General features: G+C 49.0%; 8 protein-coding genes across 8 annotated transcripts; 3 read left to right on the top strand and 5 right to left on the bottom strand.

Moving 5' to 3' along the window:
- Positions 1-65: 65 nt before the first annotated feature.
- Positions 66-8,871, top strand: atrA (protein kinase MEC1; the record flags this gene model as incomplete). Its single annotated transcript, XM_057201958.1, has 25 exons — positions 66-651; positions 708-1,360; positions 1,419-1,714; positions 1,774-2,172; positions 2,227-2,379; positions 2,429-2,525; positions 2,616-3,095; positions 3,160-4,638; positions 4,702-5,245; positions 5,313-5,787; positions 5,844-6,147; positions 6,202-6,299; positions 6,353-6,445; positions 6,502-6,663; positions 6,753-6,822; positions 6,875-7,069; positions 7,123-7,411; positions 7,461-7,658; positions 7,711-7,835; positions 7,906-7,988; positions 8,041-8,163; positions 8,219-8,306; positions 8,356-8,440; positions 8,492-8,610; positions 8,680-8,871. 25 exons carry the CDS (start codon positions 66-68, stop codon positions 8,869-8,871), a joined length of 7,386 nt encoding a protein of 2,461 aa, XP_057048229.1.
- Positions 8,872-8,971: 100 nt separating this feature from the next.
- On the bottom strand, positions 8,972-9,982 carry N7474_010547 (RNA-binding protein with serine-rich domain 1; the record flags this gene model as incomplete). The annotated part of the gene is made up of 4 exons (XM_057201957.1): positions 8,972-9,307; positions 9,360-9,475; positions 9,542-9,647; positions 9,716-9,982. The coding sequence occupies 4 exons, from the start codon at positions 9,980-9,982 to the stop codon at positions 8,972-8,974; spliced, it is 825 nt and encodes a 274-aa protein (XP_057048228.1).
- Positions 9,983-10,135: 153 nt separating this feature from the next.
- N7474_010546 (uncharacterized protein) lies at positions 10,136-10,549 on the bottom strand (the record flags this gene model as incomplete). The annotated part of the gene is made up of 1 exon (XM_057201956.1): positions 10,136-10,549. One exon carries the CDS (start codon positions 10,547-10,549, stop codon positions 10,136-10,138), a length of 414 nt encoding a protein of 137 aa, XP_057048227.1.
- A 26-nt stretch (positions 10,550-10,575) lies between these two features.
- Positions 10,576-12,442, bottom strand: N7474_010545 (uncharacterized protein; the record flags this gene model as incomplete). The annotated part of the gene is made up of 2 exons (XM_057201955.1): positions 10,576-10,863; positions 10,922-12,442. 2 exons carry the CDS (start codon positions 12,440-12,442, stop codon positions 10,576-10,578), a joined length of 1,809 nt encoding a protein of 602 aa, XP_057048226.1.
- A 499-nt stretch (positions 12,443-12,941) lies between these two features.
- Positions 12,942-13,664, bottom strand: srgA (Rab family GTPase srgA; the record flags this gene model as incomplete). Its single annotated transcript, XM_057201954.1, has 3 exons — positions 12,942-13,255; positions 13,315-13,582; positions 13,635-13,664. 3 exons carry the CDS (start codon positions 13,662-13,664, stop codon positions 12,942-12,944), a joined length of 612 nt encoding a protein of 203 aa, XP_057048225.1.
- A 430-nt stretch (positions 13,665-14,094) lies between these two features.
- On the bottom strand, positions 14,095-16,687 carry N7474_010543 (NCA2 family protein; the record flags this gene model as incomplete). Its single annotated transcript, XM_057201953.1, has 4 exons — positions 14,095-14,329; positions 14,385-14,510; positions 14,558-16,293; positions 16,559-16,687. The coding sequence occupies 4 exons, from the start codon at positions 16,685-16,687 to the stop codon at positions 14,095-14,097; spliced, it is 2,226 nt and encodes a 741-aa protein (XP_057048224.1).
- Positions 16,688-16,978: 291 nt separating this feature from the next.
- N7474_010542 (sterol desaturase family protein) lies at positions 16,979-17,527 on the top strand (the record flags this gene model as incomplete). The annotated part of the gene is made up of 1 exon (XM_057201952.1): positions 16,979-17,527. One exon carries the CDS (start codon positions 16,979-16,981, stop codon positions 17,525-17,527), a length of 549 nt encoding a protein of 182 aa, XP_057048223.1.
- A 5,809-nt stretch (positions 17,528-23,336) lies between these two features.
- Positions 23,337-24,503, top strand: N7474_010541 (uncharacterized protein; the record flags this gene model as incomplete). The annotated part of the gene is made up of 3 exons (XM_057201951.1): positions 23,337-23,539; positions 23,617-23,686; positions 23,739-24,503. 3 exons carry the CDS (start codon positions 23,337-23,339, stop codon positions 24,501-24,503), a joined length of 1,038 nt encoding a protein of 345 aa, XP_057048222.1.
- Between the last annotated feature and the right edge of the window lie 1,908 nt (positions 24,504-26,411).

The following is a 26,411-nucleotide window of genomic DNA, read 5'->3' as shown; positions in this document are numbered from 1 at the left end:
TGTCTCGTTTTCCTCCCGCGCACATCGGTTCGTAACCAACCACCCCTGGACTATGCGTGTTCCTGATGGCCCATGACGGAGACACGGTGCATGTTTCTGCGCCGGACCACGGCTGGAGACCCGCCCAGCCGGCCTCCTCCACGCTTGCCGCACAGCTCGCGCCGCATCTGGCGTCGCAAGGGCCGGACACTCATCGCCTGACGCGGCAGACCTTCTCGCAACTGCGTCAGGAGCTTCTGAGCGAACGACACAACCAGCTACGTGTGGACGAAACGGTGACCGATGTCAACAAACTGATATGCATTGTCCTCAAGGCCGGTCTGGAGCCCAGTTCCGGGGGCAGACCCCCAGAACATGACTTCGAGGGCCAAGTACTGGACTGCTTGGACATCATTCAAGCGAGTATTGACAAAGCCCCCCAAGCCCTGTGGGACTCGGCGGACCCTCACATATTGAGCGTGGATGTAGCGGCACCGCTGTTTGCCTGGTTAATACTTCGTTTGATCAAACTGACCAATAGCTGGCATTCGGAGGTGACGCAGGAAAGGATTCGACACATATTTACCAGCATAGTGTATGCCCAATTCAAGCAGTTCCGACCATTGTCCTCAAGCTCTGGGGCTTCTGCCTTTCTGCGCGCTTGCACATCAGGTTGGTGAACAGTTCCTCTCCGAGAACATCAATTGATCCATTCTAACTCGTGACAGATATTCTCTGCGCCCTTGAGCGCTTTCAATCTACCCTGATATCAGCGCAATTATCCATACCCGCACCAGAGGGGTCGCTTCTCGCGGACTTGATTCACCTGAACCTTCCTCCAGGGCTGTTGGAGCAAAATGCAGCGCTCGGCACATTTTGCCAAACAGTCTCCTTAGTTTCCCACTTACTGGGCTCATTCCTGCCCAGGACAAAGTCACGCCACCAAGGCAACCGCCAGGACTCCATTCTGCGCCAGAATCTTTCGTGGTTTCTCAATGGACATCACCGCCTCCGAACTATCATCCTCAGATGGCTGCGAAAGCCTGGAACAGACATCCGTCAAGAGGAAGGGCAAATTTCTGTTCAGTATTTGGAACATGTGCACCGCTTCTGCATCGCTGAACCAATTCCATCAGGCCCGCTGTCAGGCCCAAGTTTAGTAGACACTTGGTCCCAATGTCTGGCCGAATTTCTCGCAATTGACACTCTGAAACAACTTTCGACTCTCCAGACTGGGCTGTGTTTCTTTCTGAATGACCTGTCACAACGGACGCGGAAATCCGAGTCAGTCGTGCGGCAATTGCAAGAGTCGCTGTTGCCCATGTTATCCGAGATCCTGAACAGATATGCGGTCTTGCAGCCTTTGGATTCAGGGCTAAAGGTAAGCAACTCACCCTCACGTGCAACCTTCCGCACTTTCTTAACTACTCTCGCATCAGAACTCAATTCTCAATCTTCACTCCGACTTGATAACCCCGAGACATGTCACGCGTTCAATCGGCAAATCATCCGAAGATGGCACTGTTGAGCCTGGTTCTGCGAGTCAAAGAGCCGGGATTTCGGACCAGCAGGCAGAGCTGAATGGAGAGTCCCGGGCATCAAAACGATTATGTCTTCCAGCATTGCCGGTCAGGTCCATAGATCAAGGTTCGCTTCGGTCACTCCTGACAAGAGTATCGGAATTACTCGGTTGCCAGGATATTGAAAGCCTGCCAGGGCTGAAACCTGCAATTCAGTGAGTCGTCACATGCCATCCTCTTTGAGATCTGCTTTACTCATTTGTTAATGTAACAGAAGCGTGTACGATGGGCTTAACGAACCGCAAAGATGCGAGGTGCTGGATGTCATAGGCAAGATTTCCTGTAGCGCTGCCGGAAACCTGTCGAGAAAACATTCTGAAGTCACCACACAAGACACCCTGTACTGTGAACTGTGTGACAATGAGCAATACCAAGACGATCAGGTCCTTGGTCATGAATATCCCGACCTTGAAGATCTGTGGAATATCTTCAACTTCGTCTTACCCAAGCTCACACGCACTCCTGGGCCTCGCATAGCGGCAATGATTGCTCTGAGAAGGGTTCTAATGCACTCCGCGAACTCAAATGAAATGCACCTATCCTCCTCCTCGTGTGGAGAATTTTGCCTTCACTCCCTCCGAAGCTCCAACAGAGAACTGCGAGTGGCAACTGGGTATGTTGTGTGCCTACATACTGCCTGACACGACTGGGGCTAACAGAATTACAGGCATTCAGTCGTGGCCTTTGTTCGTTCCACTCTACAGCCCGACATTCGTCACGCCAATTTCGTCATTGTCCTGGAATGGCTGAAAAACCTATCCGAGAAGGAGGACATACCACTGCATGAGACTTGTGTCATAACACTATGTCGACTGGCCAGGTATGTGGACTCTTCCTTTGGCTAGCTATTGTGTATTGATCTGTCGCAGAGTTTCGGACGATGACGAGAAGAACCTCATTCTTCTACGTCTCCTGGAATATTTAGGACATCCAAATCCGTATGTCTGCGCAGTGGCATATAATGAAGTAAGCACATTTTTCTTCCTAATTATTGCCACATCCTCTTGAGCTTTATTCTTTATTTTGGTGCGTCCCAGTGCTAATAGTTGGACCTAGCTCTCCAAGCTTGCACAACAGTTCGCCCTGACGCCTGCCGGTCTATTCCGACCTTATTGGCGGACACTCTCGGTGACAGTCGTCAAAAACCTTCAGTTCCGCCCATATATGGCAGAGCAGCTCTGCGAGTTACTTGGTATGAAGGTTGACGGTTTTCTTCGGCTGACAGAGGTCCATGTGCTCCCCTACCTAGTGTTGACGCGGAAACGAGACATCATATGTCGAATCGGTGCAAGTCGCAATGAGGGCGAGTCACCTTTTGATGTCTGTTCGGAGAAGAATAATCTGGCTGCAATCCTTGCTTTTCTTTTGTCCCAGCCGTCAAGCAATCCTGAAGCTATGATCATGTCCCTGCTGGCGGAAATTGATTCTGCTTTCAAGGGTCGAACCCTGGCAGAGTTGGTTCGGATCGAACCAATTCTCATTGCCTGCGATTTACTGAAAGGCCTTGGGGATGCTGGAGAGCAACACAAGGAAAGGGTGAGTGCTTCAATGATCGAGCCATGTTTGCTGTTATTTCTAATGCTTATTCAAAAAATTCTAGTTCTATCAAGCACTGCGTCGCCTAGCCAGTTTTGTCCCTCGAAAAGTCGTGCATGGAACGTCATCCAAGAAGGCTGATCTCCTGAGCCATTTTATCGAGGAACATGTGCTTGGTATCATCACTCAATTTGCGAATGCCATCAACGACTTCCAAGTGCGGCAGACTTTGGCAGAAAAGAGAAGAAATATCCGAGCCATTGAAGAAATGATCGAGATTGCCCAGGGTCACGTCAGCAGCGGACTGCCTCAAGTCTGCGCCTGTCTACGCTCCGCACTCGAAATAGAAGAGCTCTGTGACTATGCTTTCTCCGCGTGGAAGACATTGATCAGTTCATTGGACGAAGAGGAGATTGAACCTCTTATTGACCAGACCCTGGCGATTGTGGTGAGATATTGGGGCAACTTGACTACCGCAAGAAGAACTCAGGCGTGTCAGCTTGTCGACGATATCTTGACAGATCACCCAAATCTCGTTCGTGACACATTTAACATCATGCCCTCCCTGGCCTCAATCCCCGAAATGGTTCCTTTCGAGGACAAGATTAACCAGTTGAGGGTGCAAATGGATGTTCGAAGCCAATTTATGGCTTTCATTCGCCGCTGTCAGAGTGAAAATGCCACTGTTGTCGAGCAGGCACTGAAAGAACTGCTGCCTTTCCTTTCGCGAAATGAGGATTTCCTCCACGTGTCGGTCCTCAGCGAGCAACCGGACCCAGTGATTGCGCAGTTGACCAGAGCATTACTCGATTGCTGTGTCAAATTCAACACCATTTCAGATAGCATTACCTTACTGGCAGCTCGGTGCCTGGGTCTTGTGGGTTGTCTTGATCCAAACCGAGTGGAGACGATCAAGGAAAAGAGGGACATTCTCGTCTTATCCAACTTTGATAGGATGGAGGAGACGGTGGAGTTTATCCTCTTTTTTCTCCAACATGTGCTGGTCGACGCATTCTTGTCTGCTTCCAACACCAGGGCCCAGGGATTTCTGGCATATGCCATGCAAGGCCTTCTCAAAATCTGCAATCTGAATGGATCTGTCACCCAGCGCTCTCGCGACATTCAGAATGATGAGAAATATAAACGTTGGATGGAGCTTCCGGAAACTGTCCAGAACACACTCACACCGTTCCTCACTTCGACATACACGGTCACCGTCGTTACGTCCAGTGCGAAGGTCCCGTATCCTGTGTTCTCCCCTCATCTGACACATAGCGAATGGCTTCGAACCCTGGTCCAAGATCTACTGCAAAATGGAAACGGAGAGAATGCAAAAATTATTTTCACCGTATGCAGTCGTGTGGTGAAGGGCCAGGATATCGCTATCTCATCATTTCTCTTGCCATTTGCTGTGCTTAATCGCATAGTAGGAGGCACTGACCAGGAACAGCAGGATCTTAAGGAAGAGTTGATGGCGGTCCTTACGCATCCTCTCCCGGAGACAAGCAACAACGAGCGGGAGACTATCATAAGTAGCAGCCAAGTGAGAGAACCCCTTGATATGCTACCAGACTATGGATTCTAACTGATCACACATCATCTACAGAGCGTTTTCGAAGTTCTGGACTACCTATCAAGGTGGGTTCAAGGAAAGAAGAAGCAGCTCAATAGCCTGAGCCCTCCTGCACAGCAAGGGAGTCGGCCTTCTTACAGGGACGCTGGCCGTGATTTGCTTCTCGAAAAGTATTCCGCGCACATCAAATCTGTGGAGGGTCTTCTGGTGTCAATCCCACCAGAGATCATCTCCAAACGTGCTGTTGAATGCAAATCGTTCTCCAGAGCCCTTTTTCATTGGGAGCAGTACATTCGGAAGTGCAGATCTCAAAAAGAAACTCAAGATCGCACGAGCCTTGGACCTCTCTACCAACGGTTGCAAGACATCTATAGCCAGATCGATGAACCTGATGGGATTGAAGGGATTTCCAGCCATCTGCCTGCACTTGACGTGGACCAGCAGGTTCTGGAACATCGAAAGGCTGGGAGGTGGCCTACTGCTCAGAGTTGGTACGAGCTGCAGCTCGAGAAAGAGCCTGACAACGTCGATGCCCAGTGGAACCTTGTCACTTGCCTCAAGGAATCTGACCAGCAAGGTACTGTGTACACCATTTCTGTCAATTTCTTCATTTTGCGCCAGTATTGTTGCTGACAGGGACTCAGATGCTATTCTTACGCGCTTCGAAACCCTGAAAGACAATGAATCTGCAACCTCTCGGTTTCTACCATTTGCAGTGGAGGCTTCCTGGATGACCGGGCGATGGGACAAGCTGCAGGGCTACCTTAGTCTTTGTGCAAGACAAGGTAATGGAGATTTTAATGTCGGGATTGGCTCGGCTCTCAATGCTCTTCGTCAAAGCCAGAGCGAAAAATTCGCAGACATCATCAATCAGCTACGACTTCATGTCGCGAGAGCATTAACAGCCAACTCAGTGGGCTCCTTACAATCTTGCCATGACGATATGCTCAAGTTGCATGCACTGGCAGATGTCGAATCTATTGCTCTCGCAGGGACCGAGAAATCATACTCGCACCCAGATCTGCTTCATGCTCTCGACCAACGTCTGAATGTCCTGGGAGGTTATGTCGCTGACAAACAGTATCTCCTCGGTTTGCGACGAGCTGCTATGGAGCTGGCGTAGGATTTCTTCCTTCAGCACCTGCTCAGAAGATTTACTGACGTCGATTCTGCAGGGGCCAATTCGCCGACTCTGATATATCCTCCGCTTGGCTCACTAGTGCCCGTCTGTCCCGCAAAAGCAACTTCACCGGCCAAGCATATCACTCAATGCTTCATGCAGCTCGGCTTAAAGATAGATCAGCCACCATTGAACACGCTCGGCTACTCTGGAAAGATGGCCATCATCGGAAGGCGATACAGACACTTGAGGGTGCAATTTCTGGTAATGAGGTCACCACTTCATCGGCTTCTGCATCGGCTGAATCGCTATCATTCACTTCTGGGCGTGGTCAACATCGAAATGAGCTTGCCGCTAGAGTATGTACTTCAATTACACTGTCGCGACATGGATCGGACTGCTAACGTATCCAGGCACACCTGTTGCTAGCGAAATGGACGGACAGAGCCGGTCAGACGCACTCCCAAGCAATTGTTCAAAGATATCGTGAGGCTATCAAATTGTATCCGCGGTAGGTCAGATTGCCATCCTCTGACCAATACCCAAGCTGATTCTTGAACCCAGATGGGAGAAGGCACACTACTACTTGGGCAAGCACTACAATAAGATCCTGGAGTCTGAGAAGTCCAAGCCCATGGGGAAGGAGGCGCAGATATAGTAGGTTGCCTGTCGTATCCAGCCGCGAATCAGATGCTCATAAACGACTCTCTCAGCTTAAGTGGAGAAGCCACGAAGCTTGTCATCGACAACTACCTCCGCTCATTAACATATGGAAGCAAATACGTGTTTCAGACACTGCCTAAAGTTTTGACGCTCTGGCTAGAGCATGCTTCTATTGTCAATCAGGATATTGATCCGAAACGCGGGGATAACGAGTGAGAATGCATCGACTCTATCTATTTGAACATCACTAACGGCATTTCTCAACCATCAGAGATTTTCAAAAACACACTAAGGCTCATAGGCAGAAGAGCCTGGATGAGATGCACGCACAACTCAAGAAATACATATCATCTCGTCTGCAGCCGGCTCTGGTGAGTACAATTCTCTCCAGTCTATTCGCAGAGAACTGGCTAATATTTTCAGCTATTCACGATTCTCCCTCAAGTGGTTGCACGTATCTGTCACGGCAATCATACCGTCTACGACCTATTGACACGGATCGTGGCCAAAGCTGTCAATCACTTTCCGCAGCAAGGCTTATGGACGGTGCTTGCCGTAGTCAAATCCTCCTCAAAGGAGCGGGCCCAAGGAGGTATTAATTGCCTCCAGAAAATCATGGTGAGTTGAGGATGTTCAGTGTCAGTTTCCTTGCAGGATGCTGAGCCTAGCAGGACTACAGCAATAAAACCAAGGCAGAGTCGTCATTGACAGATATTCGCCAAATGATCAACCAAGGGAAAAAGTTCTCGGAAGAACTCCTCCAGCTGTGTTTAGCCCGCGTCGAGGAGAAGATCTCCAAGATCAGTCTTGCGCGTACCCTGAGATTTAACCATAAAGTCGCTCCTTGTCGGTTAGTAGTGCCATTTCAGGCGATGCTGATTCCCAGCCTCCCTGCAAGTCACGATGCAGAGTATCTCAAAGGATTCCGGGCCTTCCCGCGGGACCCAACTACTATTGAAGGTATGTCCTGAGACATCCCGCGTGATGGCTTGACTCACTCGTATTTCAGCTGTTCTGGATGATGCCCAGATCTTGAACTCGCTTCAGAAGCCACGAAAGATTAGTATCCGAGGCTCTGATGGAAAGATCTACAACGCCCTTTGCAAACCCAAGGATGATCTGCGCAAGGACCAGCGTCTGATGGAATTCAACAACATGATCAACCGGTTCCTGAAGAGAGATGTCGAGTCCAGCAAGCGGCGCATGTGTAGGCAGCCGAACTGATTTGTGGGCTCGATTCGACACTGACTGGGGTACAGACATCAAAACGTATGCTGTGACGCCTCTGAATGAGGAATGCGGCCTCATTGAGTGGGTTGATAACCTCCGAACATTGAGAGAAATTGTCATCAAATTGCTGCGCGAAAGGGGTGCTACAATAAACGTAAGCTTCTGCTGCTCGTCCCACCACTCTTTATCGCCACAGGCGTTGATGACGCTGATACTGTGTCCAGTACAACGAGATCAGACATTACCTGGAAGAAATCAAAAACGACCACGCCAAACTTCCTTTGTTCACCTCCAAGATCCTGGCAAAGTAAGAGCCCGCTCCAGTCTCATGAACCTCAAGCGTATTGATAACAATTCAGACTCCCACCTGTTCTTCATGAATGGTTCGTGGAGATGTTCCCAGAGACAGAAGCATGGTTTACTGCAAGGCTGCGATATACCCGATCCTCTGCTGTAATGTCAATGGTCGGATATGTTCTGGGGTATGTTGCGCCACCCTTCCAACTGCAACACGACATTGACTGACAATTGATCCAGACTGGGCGACCGACATGGCGAGAATCTCTCGTTCGAGGAAGGCACTGGCGGTGTTCTGCACGTCGACTTCAACTGTCTTTTTGACAAAGTAGGAAATCTTTCTCGTAACTGATCGTCCCCGGGGCTGACTAGAGCAGGGCCAAACATTCGAAATACCGGAAGTAGTTCCTTTCCGGCTCACTCACAACATGATCGATGCTTTTGGAGCGTATGGGTACAATGGTGAGTGTCCTCACGATGCGCATGGGTTTGCTGGTTCTGACAGCGGTATAGGCCCCTTCCGGAGAACCTGCGAAATCACTCTTGGTCTTCTCCGACAGAACGAGGATGCCTTGATGACTGTGCTCGAAACCTTCTTGCATGACCCAACAACCGACTTCATTGGCAAAAGGGTTCGTGAACATTCCTCCTGTATCCATCTCCGATCCTGTGCTGATACTAGATGTGCTGGATCTCTACAGCGCCGCACCCATACGAATGTGCCTGATACGCCCGCTGGTGTGCTGGAAGATGTACGCAACAAGCTCCGAGGTTTCATGAACAAACAGCCAATCCCCCTGTCCGTGGATGGCCAGGTAGACGAACTGATCATGCAGGCGACGGACAAGAAAAACCTGGCGGCCATGTATGTCGGATGGTGTGCATTTTTCTAAAGCCTGCTTGATTTGCAAACAATGGCAAGGCCTGGATAGACGTCTGGACTCCACTGTAACGACCCTTTTAAAATAGAAAATCATTAATATTTGGTATCTGTTAATACATGAGGGACAATGGCTTTGTCGTATCAATCTCGGCTTCGAGTCTTGTTTGGACTGCGACTTCGATCACTGCGACTACTATAGTTGCTGTAACTGGGGCTTCGGCGCCTGCGATGCCGGGGGCTTCCTGTGCGGAGACTGTTTCGCCTTGGCGGCGACCTTGAGCGGGATGAGGAATAGGACCGAGAGCGTACAGGAGACCGCGATCTCGACACCGATTGAGGCCGATAGATGTCATGCCGCTCCGTAGGCCGGGGTGGAGCATGTCTTCGTGGTGGAGGAGATGATTTGCCGCCGTACGAACCATGTCCATATCTCGAGCGGACGGGGCCTCGATTGGTCACCGGGGGTGGTGAACGTGAAAAGTTCCGACGAGGAAGAACAATCGAGACATTCAAGGTAGTTCCATCCAGCTGAGCTTCGTGCATATGGGCAATGGCTGCTTCGGCGTCTGCAGGGTCATAATACAGAATGTAGGCGGTACCTCGATTTGTCATGACTAGAAAACAATGGCATCAGCAACTGGTGAGCTATGAAGTCTTGCAGGGCCGTGGGGGAGTCTTACAAGCTCGGTTGATCGGAAGGTCGAGGTATTCAATGTCCCCAAAGCTGCCAAAGATTTCGCGAAGGTGACCCTCGGTAACGTTCTTTGTAAGCTTCTCTACGACGATCTGGAGGCCCCAGCTAGAGTCAGCATAAATTCGTCGGGAATTGGAGCAGTTCTCCACGCCTGACTGACCTTGGAGCTCAGGGGAGGGTTCATGTTCGGGGAAGGGGTCCGGCTGAAGCTTCTACTCCGGTATCGACGGCCGCCCATACGACTGCGGGATGGTGTTCGACCACGGGAGGGAGAGCGAGTCCGGCTTGAGCGATCACGGCCACGCACTGGACTGCGCGTGACACTTCTCTTGGGCTCATCGCGTGGGGAGATGGAGCGGCGCACGGAACGCGACGAACGCGCACGGCCAGGCGAGGGGATCGGGGAAGGACGCGATTGTGTGGACATGATGAGGGTGGGTTTCGAGAGAGAGTCAAGAGTCCGGTGGTTATTATGTAGGTAGTTGTTGCAGAGCAGGAATGCTGGTGCTTAGGTAAGGGGCTGCTAACCCGATCAGGCCTCCTTCTTATCTTATCTTATCTGGTTATCTATCTGCCCAGACTATTGATCGATGCCCTGTCGCCATCGTTCATACTCCTCGACCACCACGGCCGTGATCTGCCGTCGCACCTGTCCCAATGCGTAGTCAAAGTGCTTCTGGCACACCTCTTGCTGCTGCCCGGTCTCCTCTTCCTCGTCCAGGGCCGCGTCACCCGCCGTTTCACAGATGCTCACAATCTCAGCACCGGAGTAGCCTTCGGTTCGAGCGGCCAGGTCTTCGAGGTCCACCTCCGGGTGAAGGACAGACTGGCTGGTCCAGATCCGGAATATCTCCTGGCGAGCCTCAAAGTCGGGCGGGCCAATGTAGAGGATGTTGTCCAATCGGCCGGGCCGCATCAACGCAGGGTCGAGCACGTCGGGTTTGTTCGTAGCCGCAATGACCAACACGTTGCGCAGCTCCTCGATACCGTCCATCTCGTTGAGCAAGGTAGTCAGGACATTTACCCCCCCTGGGAAGTACTGCTACGCTTCGAAGCAATGGCATCGATCTCGTCGAAGAAGATGATGCTCGGACGTGCGGCTCGGGCTTTTCGGAAGATCTCACGCAATGATCTCTCAGACTCTCCGACATACATGCTGAGGATTTCCGCTCCCTTGACGGCCAGAAAGTTCAAGCCAGCCTCGGTGGCCAATGCTTTGACGGTCATGGTCTTGGAACAGCCAGGCGGTCCATAGAGAAGGACGCCCTTTTTGCTCTTCACGTTGAGCCGACGCATCCGTTCGGGGTGCTGAAACGCATGGTTAGTTTTAACCATATTGTATGGAAGGTAAGTGACGGGAGCTCACCTTGAGCGGTCTTTCGACGGCTTTCTGAAGGCGTCTTTTGATCTCGTGCTGCCCGCCAATATCTGACCATCGCACTTTGGGTGTTTCCAAAAAGACCTCCCGCATAGCGGTCGGGCGAACTTCTTGTAGGGACATCAAGATGTCCTTTTCCTGGATCTCCAGCGAATCAGCCACCCCATCCATATTGTCTGTCTGATCAGAAGCCTCGATTGAGGGGAGCGCGATAGATCGCGTGTCCAACAATTGTCGCTGTCGTGCCTTGCGGCAGATCGTTTGGAGAAGTGCAAATAGATCCGCTCCAACGTATCCGTGAGTTTTTTCGGCTAGAAATTCAATGGTTTCATCACTCAATCCTACAAAAGCCGGCCCGCGAATGGCACGCAGGATCTCGGCTCTGTCCTGAGCGGTGGGAATCTGCAGTTCAATCTCCGTCGCCAGGCGATGGGGGGTCCGGAGGGCATCATCCACATTGTTGGGATGGCGCGCCGCAGCGACCACCAGAATGGACGCGGTCCGAATGGCATCGAGGCTCTCGCATAGAACAGATGCCAACGACTGAGATTCAAGGGACGTCCGTTTCGGCGCAATAACTTCCAACTGGTCGATGATGATCACGCTTGGTTTCGCGCGAGCGGCTTCCTGGAACGTATTGCGCAGCTTGGCCTCGCCCTCGCTGAGACTCCTGCCCAGCGTGGCGGTGCCCAGCCGGAATATCTGTCTCCAACCGGCCTTTTCGATCTGCTGCAGAAGAGCCGTCTTGCCGGTTCCCTTCGGTCCATAGAGAAGAATGCCCCGGCGGTGCTCGTAGAATGGCGGCATGATAACCGTTCGCTGGCCAAGATTCAAGTCGGCCAGACTCTCGTTGATGTCCCCAATCTGACGAGCCAGTCCCCCCAGACCGCCGGGCTGAACATGGATGTCGGGCTGTTTTGGCGGCTCTCCTTCGTCTGTCTCTTCTCCGATGGAGACCTTGGTGGCATCTGTAAATTGGAAGAGGGTCTGCGAAGTGCCCGCGTTCTGCGTTCGAATGCTGACCACTTGGAAGCTCCTGCGCTGACCGATGAGATCCAAGTCAAAGACCAGACCCGTGCTAAGGACTTCGCATCGGGCAAGCTGAAGGTTTTTCAACGCCCACGCCCAGTGGGACCGGTCTTCGTCGCGGATGTCGCCATACTTGGCCAGCTTCTCGGCATCTGTCCGGTCGACTACCGTGACCGACTCGATCTCCTCCAGCGCACCCTCCAGTCGACTGACGGCGACCTTCTCGCCAATCTTGACTCCGTAGCAGTCCTGTAGGGTTCTCGAGGTCTGGACGACCGTATTCTGGATATTTTCCACGGCCGCCCAGGCGATCGCCGTCTTCGGAGGTCCCTCGGTAGAAGTGAGGCTGCAGATGTCTCCCGAGCGCAGTTTGAGTGCTGCCAACGAGGACGACGAGAAATAGACGCGGAATGCATCTTTCAGATCACTGCGGGCCTGCTTCGACAATGGTCGCGCAGTGAAACTGCGGATCTCCGCCATCTCCCTTCCGCGCGCAGCAGTCACACCGAGAAGTCAAATGTCCCTTGGGTTGCGGGAGGCGGAGAGGCGGGCGGAAGAACAACCTAACGGTGCGCCTTCTTTTTACTATGAACTGAGAGTCGAGCGAGGTGCGTTCGTTCGGATGACCAAGGGAAGAAAAAGAAAAAGTGGGTCTGATTTACATCGTTATTTGGAGCTACATGTGGTTAACTACAGTACAACATCTTCTACTCAGCACACTAATCGGAATGAAACAAACCAACATCGTTAGAAGGAAAAGACTAGGCAATGGGGGTGACAGGGAAACGAAACGACGACAACAAAAATATAAAAAAAAGAAGAAGAAAAAGGAAAACGTCCAGTGAACACGCAGGAGAGGGTGTTCATAGAGACCAGTCGTCACAAGATGTATGGACAAGAGCGACACGCTGGAGTAGCCGCTGCAAGGCGGAGGACTAAAACACGAAGGAAAGGAGAGAAATGGTGATACAGCGCATGTCTAGCAGCACTTGCCTCCCGAATTCATCGAGCCCTGCTGATCTATCGAGACACCTTGGCCCCCGGTCGGCTCCGTCTTGGAGGTGTCCATTCCCCTCTTGATGTCCGAGGCCAGACTATAGAACGCCTTCTCGATGTTGATGTTGTTCTTGGCCGAAACTTCGAGGAAGGGAATGCCAAGTTCATCGGCGAGCTGCTGGCCCTGTTCGGTCGACACCGCCCGTTTCTCTTCCCAATCACACTTGTTCCCGATGAGGATCTTGTGTACGCCTTCGCTGGCGTGTTGTTCGACGTTGGAAAACCACGTTCGGATGTCTGCATCACAGCCCGTGATTAGCCGCCTGTGGTCCAAGGGGGAGAGGGGAGGGATTTACTGTGGAAAGACCGTTCGTCCGTGACATCGTAGACAAGTAGGATCCCCATGGCACCTCGGTAGTATGCCGTCGTGATGGTTCGGAAGCGCTCCTGGCCTGCTGTGTCCCAGATCTGCAGCTTCACCCGCTTGCCATCCAGCTCGATCGTGCGGATCTTAAAGTCGATTCCGATGGTGGTGATGAATGAGGGGGTAAACGAGTCTTCGCTGAATCGCAACAGACAACATGACTTGCCCACGCCCGAGTCTCCGATCAGCAATAGTTTGATCTATACCTGTCAGAGGACGATGCATTCACATTCGGGCGGACAAGACCCTTACCAAGAAGTCATAATTCCTGGTGCCCGCCATAATGGAGCGAGTCGATTCGGGAAGGACTGCAGGATAAGATTGAGAGAGCTAGAAAGGTGATAAGTCGGCGACAAGGCAGCTGTCATTCGACTGCGTTCTGGGCTAAGTTGAGGCAGAAGTGCTGGGCAGCCAAGTGGACAGGAGTGCGTATCTTTGGGAGGGGTGGAGAATGAATGGCCCAGCGGTGGTTACCCGGTCAGGGACGAGACAGTGTCGAGATCAAAGAACGATAGAGAAAGAGAGCAGAGGCCAAGCGGAGAATCCGGAGGGATGGCGAGGCAGCAACGGGAGAGGCGAGATGGGTTGTTGTAGGTTGCGTGGAGAGATGGATGATGACGGGCCGGGGTGTGGGTGGCTTAGCTAAGCGGGCCCGTGACTGACCAGGAGGAACTACTTATACGGAGCCATACATGAATGATTATTCTATGTCTTATGTGGTTGGGGAATACGTCCATCGCATCCGCTCTACCACCCGCTGCTGCTGCTCGACCCCGCCGCTCGTATCCAGAAGATCCTGCACATCCTGCCGCAGCTCGTGGTATTGCCGGCCGCCCAGGACCGACTCGGCCGCCTGAAGCAGCGACTCGGCCTCGCACATGAGTCGCCCGGCGTCTTTGTGGGAAAGAACGCCCTGAGAGGAGGGAGACAAGACCCGAGTGATGTTCCTGTAACACGGTCAGAACCCGAACGCAAGTCTGCTCAGAACCCAAGGCACGGTACCGTAACCCACGCCGCAAAGCATCCTGTCTCTTGCCTTGCCGCAGGCCGCGTCGGCTGCCGAGAACGCCAGCCAGCCACTGCAGGGTAGCATAGGACACCAAAATCCCGGGGGTGAGCCCCACAAAGCTGCGCGAGGTCAGTGGTGACGGGGAGCCGGGTCGATGCATACATACCCAAAGACCAGTTCTTGGCTCTTCAGAAGAGAGTCAATGCCGCTGATTGCAATCTCTACGTCGACCTTGGTCTTTTGGATCTGGATCAGGAGCGCGCGTACGAGGTCGCCCTTGATGGTCCCTACGAACGGGGACCGTAAATCTCGCTCGTAGGCCCGCAGCACGGGTGTCAGATCTCCCTCCTTCACGGCATTGACGATCGCGGTGGTGTCTTCCGTCGCCGGCGTTCCGGGGCTGAGATCAGGACGGTCGAGAACAAAGTCCACCACCATTCTCTCCAGGCTGGCCCGGTCAGCCACCAAACTGTTCTTGCTCATAATGGCGATCTCGCTCTTCTCATCATGTCGGATGGTCCCAACGAGCTTTCGAATGGGATCCACCACCCAGTTACTGCCAAAGTCAACCACGGTGGCGCCAATGTCAATGATCCAGTGGAGAATTTGGTCCCGGTGGCTAGCCAGGAATTGCACCGACGCTCCACTCGACGAGATTGCCACAAAGGCCGGGAGCCAATACCGGATCAGGCGCGACGGACGTCCATGGAGACCAATAAATGTCGACACCGATGCCCGATGGTCCGGGAGCTGTGTTCGCAGAACATGCACCAGGCGGTCAATCAGATGCAGGGGTTTCTGCAGCGGGAAACCCCCCTGCTGCCATTGCACCTGTGCGCTGTGGCTCTCCTGGTCGATGGCCGCGGAGACCACTTTTTCGAAGGTTTGGGTATCAGGTGGGTCAGCCACCTGCTGCAGAAGGGTCTCGGTGAGGGCTACGGACCGACCGACCGCATCACACCACGACTTGAGCGACCCACCGTCCGGTCCCTGACTTGCGGATATCTCGTTCAGCTCCAGAAAGCGCCATCCTTCCATCATCAGACCCAAGCTGCTGGTATGGATATCCGTGATGGACATGAGGAGGTCCCTCTTTTGCTGTACTTGTGCCCTGCATTCCCTGATTGGGGTCAGGCGGTTGATTCGTAAGGAGAATGCCGGTCGTGTCCGAGCACTTTGCCTGACCACTTGATAAAACCGGGCCCATCGGGCGGCTATTGACGTTGACACGGATTGGACTCTCCAATCCTGAATTTCTTGGTCTGAATACAACTCTTTGGTCCATTTCCACAATCGGAGGGGCAATGTCTGCACAGTATAGAGGCCGCTGTACCACGGTGAATCTAATACTTCATCCCAATAGCTAACCTCTTGGTGAAGTTGTAGGGTTCGGTTCAATAGCTCGTTCATGGCCAGACTAGATGCCTGGACGGCAGCTTTGGCGGTCACGAGCCACACATGGAGGGCGACAATCTCGGTGGCGGATTCTGCTCGGAGGCGAGACACGGCCGCGCCAGAGATCAAATCCGCCAGCCGGTTCGCGGAGAGAAGGGGCTGGGTTTTGGAGGTGATGGAGAGGGAGTGGATCAGGCTCTGCAGATGTGCGATCTGCTGACTGGAGGGATCATCAATAACGGCGACGCATGTCAGGTGTTGTTGGAGGCGATCGAGCTGGGAGTTGACGCCGCAGGCATTTCTGGCGGAAGCGACCGTCAGTAGTGGGTGATTACTCGTGGGGTTGGACGGACTCTTGAATGAGCGACATGTCGGCAGGACTGGCAGGACATGATGTGTGTAGAGCAAGTATGTGGTGGTCACTGCTAACTCGTAGTTCGGTGCCCACGAGCAAACAAGGCAAACAAACAACCGTGCTGCAAAATACCCCGGAGCCCCCGGCATGGCCTGATCCAGCTGAGTCATCCAGGGGCGGAAGTGGTGCCACTTCGGCAGGGAAAAAAAGTTGGCAGTCGTTCGGACCATAAATAATTCGATTCCCGGTTGGGGCTGCCCTTCTTCTGTCAACTCTCTGGACAGAGACCACACACACACAAACACCATGTACATCCACCCTCCCCCTCCCCCCCCCCCCAACACCCAACACCCAAACTCCCCCACCACTAACTAACCATCTGTTTCTAGGAATTCAACGCTATCCGCCGGCACGTACTGGTCCCAGTTCGCCGAGGTTTCCAAGTACAATGCCCACCTGAACGTCGCCGAGCGCCTGTGGGCCGCCTGGTACGCATGGATGCAGAATGATGTCCTCGCTACCGGCATCATGTCCTTCGTCATGCATGAGCTCGTGTACTTTGGTCGCTCTCTGCCGTGGATCTTCATCGACAGCCTGGGTCTGTTCAAGGGGTACAAGATTCAGAATGTGAGTTGACCTGGTCGACGGAGTCCGACATCCGCACTAACACCGGATGGCAGAACAAAATCCCATCGTTGCGCGAGCAGTGGGAATGCGCGAGATTTGTGCTCTTAAGCCACTTTACCGTCGAGTTGCCTCAGATCTGGTACGTTGGAAACTGCCCGGCTGTCTCGACTCATGGCTAACAATCCGCTCTTTGCCAGGCTCTTTCACCCCATGGCCCAATTTTTCGGTCTCTCCTCGTCCGTCCCATTCCCATCCATCTGGACCATGGCGTACCAGATCGCAATTTTCTTCGTCATGGAGGATACCTGGCATTATTTCTCTCACCGCGCTCTTCATTGGGGTCCCCTGTACAAGGCTATCCATAAGATACACCATCAGTATTCGGCACCCTTCGGTCTGGCGGCGGAATATGCATCTCCGATCGAGGTCATGATCCTCGGCTTCGGTTCCGTGGGCTGCCCGATCGTCTGGTGTGCATTAACCGGCGATTTGCACATCATGACTATGTACATCTGGATTGTCTTGCGCTTGTTCCAGGCCATTGATGCTCACAGTGGTTATGAGTTCCCCTGGAGTCTGCATCACTTCTTGCCTTTCTGGGCGGGTGCCGATCATCATGACCTGCACCATGAGAAGTTCATCGGCAACTTCTCGAGCAGCTTCCGGTGGTGGGATTATCTGCTGGACACGGAATATACCCCGGATGCGCTCAAGCGGCGCAGGGAGAACAAGGCCAAGTCTTCAACAAAGGCTCAATAATTGGTGGTGTGAACGATTGGGATCTCTCTAGACCGGTTTTGCTTGGTTACCCTGCTGATGATGACCTCTATTCATATGAATCTGTTTGTGTCTGATCTGACAGTGCTATGGTGGCACGCTCATTGTCTTCCTGTACCTACATATTAATGCTCCCACCGATTTCCATGTTGGTATTCGGTAATTTGATATTTGTTGATGGTGAAGCTTGTGTTTATTCGACGAAGTAGACTCTAGTGGCATAGGAAGCTAGGTCTGTACGCTCTCTTCGCGAGACCTTTGATGGCCAATTGGACTATGTTTGGCCTTTTCGAGCACGACACCTTCCGCAACTCAATTTAACGAATCCTGGATTGATGAATACCCACGCCTTAACGAAGCCTCCCCAGGTTCACATTTATATTTCACTGCTATAGTAGTAGCGGTAGTAGTATTCATTTGCCCGGTTTAGCTTGCCTTAGGTATAGCCGCTATGGGGGGTTACAATTAGTCGCCTCTGCCTGATAGCGAGAATGGGATATGGCACCTAGGTGTTTCTATATACGGAGAAACCTATGGGATGAAAATAAGAGTACACCCCAGATAAAATAAGACATAAACAAGGGGCGGAATTCATATAACAAGGGAAAATAGTAAAGAGAGAGGGATCTCCGCACTATTAGTATAGTCGCGTCCTGGTATACCTTATTATCGAAAGGCAACGTACTGTCCCTACACAGAACACTAGTAAGCTACTTTTAATTCCGTCCGCACTCTAGCTTCCCTAAGTTCGCTTGTCATATATCGTATATCGCAAGGCGGCCCCCCCCCCCCTTCCCTTCCTTCCTATATAATATAGCCTAGCATATAATATCTCAAGTATATACCTACTCCCGCCGTCGGCCTCCCAACTAGCAAATTCATTATCTCCTAGTTAAGGGAACATATGGAACCTAGTCCTATATGCCTATATTATTTATATCTCGTCTTCTACTTATATATTATCCCTGTTATAGGACCTTCGTACGAAGTCCTGATATTGTGATACTCAGCTGAAGCTTCGTGACTGTTGACCGCCTTTTCGTTCTGCCATGTTTACCCACGCATCTTGTTTCCCCTTTCTTCCCCTTTTCTTTCTTCCTTTCTTTAATGAATCCTTCTTGTGCATAGGACATACCATCAATTGACACAATTTGGTCTGATCCATAAGAATTCCATCTAGTTATAATTATTACTATCCTATACTTAGCTACTCTATTACCACTACGCTGGGGTCAATAGAATAGGACTAGCTAAAAGTCGTATACTCTACAGATTTCCTAGTTTTAAGTACCTACCTACTAGAAGTCGGGCCCCTACTACTCGCTAACGGCCTAACTTGGCATAATTAATATCCAACCTAATTGACCCCCTCTCCCCTACCCCCTCTCCCCCCTTCTCTCTAGGTGTATCGCTAGCATAAAGTAGCTAGCCGCTGTCTCTAGTGACCTTTTTAAGCTCCATATCTCTTCTCTAGTTCTCCTCGACCCTAATTCTGGTACAGTGTAGCATTTTAGCTTTTGACTTTCTAGATTTACGTTTATACTAGAGACTCTTATACCTAAGTCTCTACAATATCCCAGTTCTAGATAAGGAGATTAAGTCCCCAACCTATAGGGTACCTCCTATATATAACCAGCGCTTATTCTTTTTGGTATTACCTTACTCCTAATTCTCCTAGCAGGCAGCGGATAACGTTAGTAGAGTCACATATAGCAAGCGAGGCCTATAGAATTCTCACCTTCTAAATTTACTCATAGAGCTATTATCGTCTACGGAGCTCTCTCTTTACCTTGAATCTTTTTTTCTAACAATACTATGACAATCGTTACTAGTGAATTAACAGTAAAACCCAAAGCGAAGAGTATCCTAGGTTAGATGGGTGTTATAAATTCCCTTCGCTTTTGATACCCCTTCTTCTACTAGGCGACTGTAGTTAAATGTATTCTAGAATCTCGCATTCCTCAACTGACTTAATCTAGCCTATTACCTAATTTGGCTATATCCCTTTAAGCACTATAGGATGTAGCCCTTTAATTCCAAGGTTGTTTGTTTATATGGATCTTTAACTAGCCATATTAGACGTTAAAGGTACAAAAGTCTATATTCGATATGTATAGACTTAACGAAGAAAATCCCTCTTCCATATAACTAATCTACCCTATCGTTTAGTCTAATTCCTCACCCTCCAATAGCAGTGCTTACATACCTAGAAGGGCGTAGAATTAAAGATGGTAAGTTTAGAAGTGTAGCAACGAGAAATTCGATCCTATTTTCAGTAATTGATAAAATCGTATTTCTTATAGGGCTTATAGTTATTAATAAATGGAAGTTCGTAACTATTATACCCTTAAATATAGTCTTCTATATACTTATCGAAGCTCTATAACTATTAATATAAACCCCCAAATAATTACTTACTATCCTAAGCTACTACCGGTATCATTATAATACAGTCACCTTGTAAATCTATCTAGACTTAATACTAATTCTTAAGGTTAAACCATACTATTATACTAGTAAATAAGATTATTAGTTTGTCTATCTACCACGGTATATAGTTTATAAATCTACTTAATTATTATTAGTAGTGCCTTTAACTTCTATAGTTTTGTAGTTTTATATTTCAAAGATTTTAGGTATTTTCCTAACGCGTTAGTCAAAACTACTTTATAATAAAATATTATTTTTGTAATATTATCTTCGATATTACGAGGAAAGGTAAGAGATTAATATAGTTAATGATACGTATCTAGGCAGTCAATACCTCCTCTTAACCCTTGTTAGCTATTATACTTAATAGAGCCTTTACTAAATACTCTTAGTAGCCCTAAACGCGCTCCTTGAATTATTGGGGGGAAATATTATATTCCTAGGCTTGGAGTGCGATTTTTCATAATACGCATATAGGGTATTCGAAATGTTTCCTGTGTTTGGTATTCGATTTAGACATTATGGTGGTTAGTAACATTTAGTTATCTTTTATTACGATTAAGGTCGATATATTTATTTAGCCGTACTAGATTCAAAGAACCTTCCTTCTTAAGACTAATAGTATCTAACTTGTGACCCCCTCACTCTTCACCTCTTACTTTCCTTCGTATAAGATTTTCGCTATTGTATAATAACTATACTTATAGTAAGAAGTAAGGCGAATAAATCAGTAGGGGCTAGAATTCTCGCTTTATGCTACTTACTTTATATAGCTATTGAATATTTCGTTTCCAATAATGCCCTTGTGAGGTTACATTTGATAAAGTTCGATAGTTAGGTATCCAGTGTACTTGATAGATTCCTGGTATAAATTTTTTAACTATATATGAGTTTATATACTAATATGAATAAAAGCACATTACACTATACAATAGTAAAGGCAAGTCCATTTTTTAACGCGTAATCTACCCTGAAGAAAGACGAACGAGAGAAACGAATACGAGTCGCTTAATAAATAGAACACGACTATATAACGTAAATCCCAAGCGACCCGCCCACTTCATATACCATACAATTTTACAATTAGATATTTCAACAATGGTAAGTTATTTTGTTTGATTATTGGTTTGATACTACTATAAGATCTAAGAAATAGTATAAACTAATTGAATATTGAAAATCAATGATTATGTTTTTCTAGTACCAAAAAATACATCCGCGAGGGTGCCATATATATATATATATATATCTGAACCACTGAAAATTATAATTTTTTTAAACTTCATAAATTGGTTATATATGGAAAAGGATGAATTTTTTCATCTTGCCAACCCTGGGGGAGCGTGGAGTTTGAAACGTCATTACTTCGAAACTTTGCCTATGGGAATTCGGGTGGGCAGCCGCGTTTGCAAGACTGAAGCTAAGGATGAGGCTAGGAATGTCTCATAGACTATGAATTAAAACATGTCACATGCCCTATTTTTCCGACGAAAGCTCCGCTAGATGAGGCAAATGGTTACCTGGAGAATTTGTATTCCCATCTATAAAAACTGGGTTAAAAAGGATGTACCAACGGAGAGCGGTGAGGGCCCGACTACTAGGGGGCGGGTACTGCCATATTCGAAAACAGATTCCCCCGCGTACACTCACAAAATGTTTCCTGAACCCTATCCTGAAACACGCTCAGATTATAATACGTTCAGTCGTAGATCTCCGTTTTGCCAAGAATGGTGTTTTGGGGTGTGTCGCTCGCTTACATGCATCACTCGCTTACCGAATACGTGGGTCCATCGCTGGTTCGCATTCATGAACCAACGCAATGAACATGTTCTTAACATTCAGAGAAGCACATTTCAAACTGGGGGATAAACACTACATAATAATAAGCGACCCGATCCCTAGGTATGTGTATGACAACTATTTAGTTCTTCAACCATGGGACGACGTGGGACTCGACTGGCACCGAACTCTTCAGGATAGTATTGTTCCTCTTCGGGAAGTATGAGTGATACTGCCGCTTGAAGCCCATGCAAGTATTATTCACTTGGTCGTCGCAGACCCAACTGGGCGATGCTTGGGTATTGGTAAATACACGTGACCTGACTGGCGCTTCCCTGGTCGGATCCTGCTCTCAGTAAGTGGTGATCCCTCAGGTAGCTGGAGCCGACAGGGGCCCGTAAGAGAGATGCCCGGATTGGCTCTTTAGCCAAAACGGATGCGTAATTCCTCGGGCAGTTAACCGAGGAATGCCTGCCTGACTACAAACATCCAGCCACATTGCCTCAGAATGAAGGCTTCAATACCAACTAGCAAGTTACAAGGGGGATTTTTCCGGGAAATTGGGGAACTTTCTTGCCTGTCTGAGCTGAAAATCTAGCATTCAATGAACGGTGACATGCAAGGGCATCTCCCAACCGAATCAGTTCATGCACCAGAAGACTGCATCGCTATTGGCTGCAGGTGTTTGAGTTCGACTTCCGGGTGCTTTTTGCCGGTCATAGGACTATAGAAAGCCAATAATGGCACTCATAGAAGGGAAAATAGCTAACAAGTGTAGCTACCAGACGTGGTCGACTGTTTGATTAGTGTTTATCGTTCATGGCATATTTGACTAAGTCAGGTGTCATGGATCTATGCATAACTTTTGGGTATTGTTACTAGTACATGGACTAACACAATGCTCTTACACGTATGCACTACTAAATCTAGTACTCAATGGTTTTTAATGAGCTGAACTGGTAAAATTGAGTAAACGGCTCTTCGCGCGGTTTCCAGGGCGGTGCTTAGATGCCTATGAGGTGCAATTTTGTCATTTCTAGCGCTTTAGTAAGTTTGTATCATGTCACCGCTTGGTGTACTTACCACAGACAAACGCCCAGGGAAGAATTACTTTGATGATTGGCTAAACATACTAATCGAAACAAGGAAAATGTCATGTGTAGGTACTTCAGTATCCAAGCATTGGCATCCCTGGCCAGCAATTAGTTACAATTAACTCGATATATTTTGTGTGCTTGTCCCTGTAGCCGATGGTACATTCTCCAGGAAAACTCAGTCAGGTCACAGAATGATCTAGGACTTTCGCAAGATTATTACTGGTAGACTATCTTATCAAGCATTGGTCAACGAAATATTCCGCGGATTGTTGTAGGGCTACTGTAGGATTAATAGCATTTCTTACTGCAAAGTGTTCAGACCTACTGATACAAACACATTGGCGTGTAAAGTATTGATCGACTCCGCAATAAAATAGCCCATAACACCCTTTCCAGCCTTTTTTTAAGTCACTGCCCTTCTCTAGACCGTTACTAAGTTTAACTGCTCTCGCGAACGACACTTGATATTAATTTGCTTGTGCATCATGCTGCTTCTCTGGAGCCTCCTAAGCTTGGCATTGCCGACAAGTATCCTTGCAACGTCTCTCCATACAAGAGGTTCGGGTGAGGATGCAAGTCTCGAATGTATTGTGATTGAGCTCGTGGTGGATCTGCTGCGCGACAGCCCCACAGCTACCGAATTTTGCGAATCCTTGCTTGCTCCTACAACCACCACCACCGCTACAGCGTGCGTGAACACAAAGAAAGAGTATAGAGAGCGAATCAATGCATGCTAACAGATTCTAGTACTAAAACACACTCTAGCTGTGCCTATGTGTATCCATCGCATCAGACGATGGCCGATGCCCGGTTGAACATCGGTGCGGCTACTCAGGTACGCCTTTTTAATCACGATATGAAATTATGGGCCCGGCTAATTTCCCTAGATTACTACTGCACCTAAAGTCTCGCCAACACCCGCAGCGTTGCTACCGTTTCCCAGTTCCGAAATCAGCCAAGCTTGTAAATGCCTCAGCATCCCGGCATCCGACCTGACAACCCGCACGTCTACGAAGACGGCAACCTCGACAACCACACTCTGCCCGGTCCCCACGACCTGTGGGAACGAGGGTGTCCAGTGGGCATATTATCAAGACAATAATATTCCCCCAAACGCCCATCCATGCCGCGATGGTTACACCTGGGATCCAACTGAGATTAAGACCATTATCCCTTCTTACACTAGTACAACCCCTTACATCTTCCTAAACGCCACCGGTGATACAGATGTTTCGATCTACGGCTCCACTCAAACATTCGATTTGATCGACATCGCTCTCAACCACCGCGGGTACATCTACGCCGAAGTCTCCGGCGACTACACGTATACCTCATCGAACGCGGACGATATTATTTTCTTCTGGAGCGGTCCTAAGGCATTTTCGGGATGGACCGAATCTAATGCCGATGCAACTAATGAATACTGTCAACCAGATTCCACATTCACCATGTCGCTTCTCTCGGGGCAGTACTATCCATTCCGTATTGTGTATGCCAATTCGCAGTTAGATGCAGTCGAGAACATTACTATCACTGCCCCTGACGGTACAGTAATCCTCGGTGCGACCTCCACGGGATCGCCATACATAGTGCAGTATTCCTGTGATGGCACTTCGGCTCCGCCATTCCCGGCTTTTGGAGATGAGTCCTAAATGAGATGGGTTTGTACGGGGGTCGGTAGAATTGATTTCGGTACGCAGGTGCAAAGAGAGGTCCCTCGTTAGTCTTGTCACAGTTGTGACATTTAATAATTGTGTTAGTGTTCGCCTGGTTTGACTGTAAGAATAAATCAAATACAGTAAGTGTTTCTGGCCTTCTGACCACTTTGTTACGTGTAGACATTAGCTACCCGAGTCTCTCCCATGGGAATCCCATAACTAGCCTCCCGTCGACACCTTATCGGGCCAATCCCTCCACTATGTAATTATAAGAAATGCACTTGTTTATATGCCTTTGATTACCTTTCCTCCTCACCCTGTAGTCGCATGTACTAAGAATATCTGTAAAGCTACACATACCCTCAAAGTGCCTTGAAGGCAATATCAAATACTCTTGGTTTCGTGCATTATTAACTGTGGGGATTCTTACCCACGACCGAGGACCTAGTCTTAATATTTATTCATTCTCTATCTGAGTAAACCATTTCGAGAACAAAGAGAAATTTTCACTCAACCTTGCATCTAATAACAATTGTAGCTGACTACAACAAATAATAAGTTAAGACAGGGTCAATCAGCGCCGTCTCATCCACATGGCTGGGTATCATTGTCTGTATTTTGCACGAAACTGCATTACTGTACTTTAATCAATTCACCCGATAATGATACCCCACCGTCTTTCGATCGAGAGCTCGAGCCATGGTCGCTTCTATGAAGTGCTCCTAATAAATCGTCCCGATCGAAGGCTCTGCACCGATCACTTGTTTTGTGCATTTGCATCTCCACGACGAGTCAGTATTCTAGCTAGCGCCTGGCACCTATTTCCGAGGAGATTACTCTAATAGATCATCAAATTCTATGTCGTGGAGGCACATCACCCAGCCTCGAGAGACTACCATCCCGGTTGCGACGTGCAAAACGGCTGTCGCCAGACTTGAGGACACAGTTGGAAGAATCTGCGTATGAGATGAGCTACCTTAAGGCAGAGCTCCAATGGCATTAAGAAACTAAACAGATACTCCTGCAGTTCCAAGAGTCGATGTTTAATATCTTTAGCTCTCTAGAAGATGCCATAGCTCTAGTAACTACACGACTTTAGGAATCTGAGCAACGATACCTGACGCTTTAGGAGTCTGACTACGGAAGTAGGGCTGAATTTGTATGTGGCATTTGAAGGTATACTATGACATAAATGCTAGCTGATTATTGATGGATTAACAACTGATCTCTGTGTAGATACTTTCTATCTTAGCTATATCATCTCATTTTGGCCGGCCCGAAATCTATAAGTCCTTCTATGATAACGGCTAGCCAAGTCAACAAAATTTCTGCATTGCCCTCTGCTCCCGCTTTACGACTTCAACCAAATACCACCTACAGCCTGCTTGACATGGAATATTATCCTGCTCCATTGGAGTGGGTCATGAACTAAAATGTTCTGGGGAATGATACATAGGTGTAGTTGTTGGGATCTACATAGAGAAATATGACTAAAGCGCATCAATGCTTGGTTCTAGACATGGATGGTTTGCATGCTCGCGAGGCCTCTAGTTGCGAGGGCTAGAAGCGTGCAATAACACCATTCACCTTTGATTCAAGGATTGATTTATATATAATTATGGACTTTATTAGTCTCTGTCAAGAGATAGTCGTTAAAAAAAAAAGGCTGTTTATAGTTTCTAGCTATGCCTTCTATAGACCTTATTTTTAGGCACTAAAACCAAAATACCCTTACGGTATTAATGCACTTAGCCCACGCCACTTTAGGATAGATCTACTATCTTGTACTTTTGTTGCTCTAGATTCCGATCTACAAAACACCGTGGGATCAATCGATTGCTCGCCTTCTCTAATTGAGTGCCTATCCTAGATTATGTATATGTCTATGATATGGTTTTAGCG

Source organism: Penicillium riverlandense, assembly GCF_028828495.1.
Source record: "Penicillium riverlandense strain IBT 135883 chromosome Unknown utg000009l_segment0_segment0, whole genome shotgun sequence".
NCBI lineage: Eukaryota > Fungi > Ascomycota > Eurotiomycetes > Eurotiales > Aspergillaceae > Penicillium > Penicillium riverlandense.
This window is presented reverse-complemented; position numbering and strand designations above follow the sequence as displayed.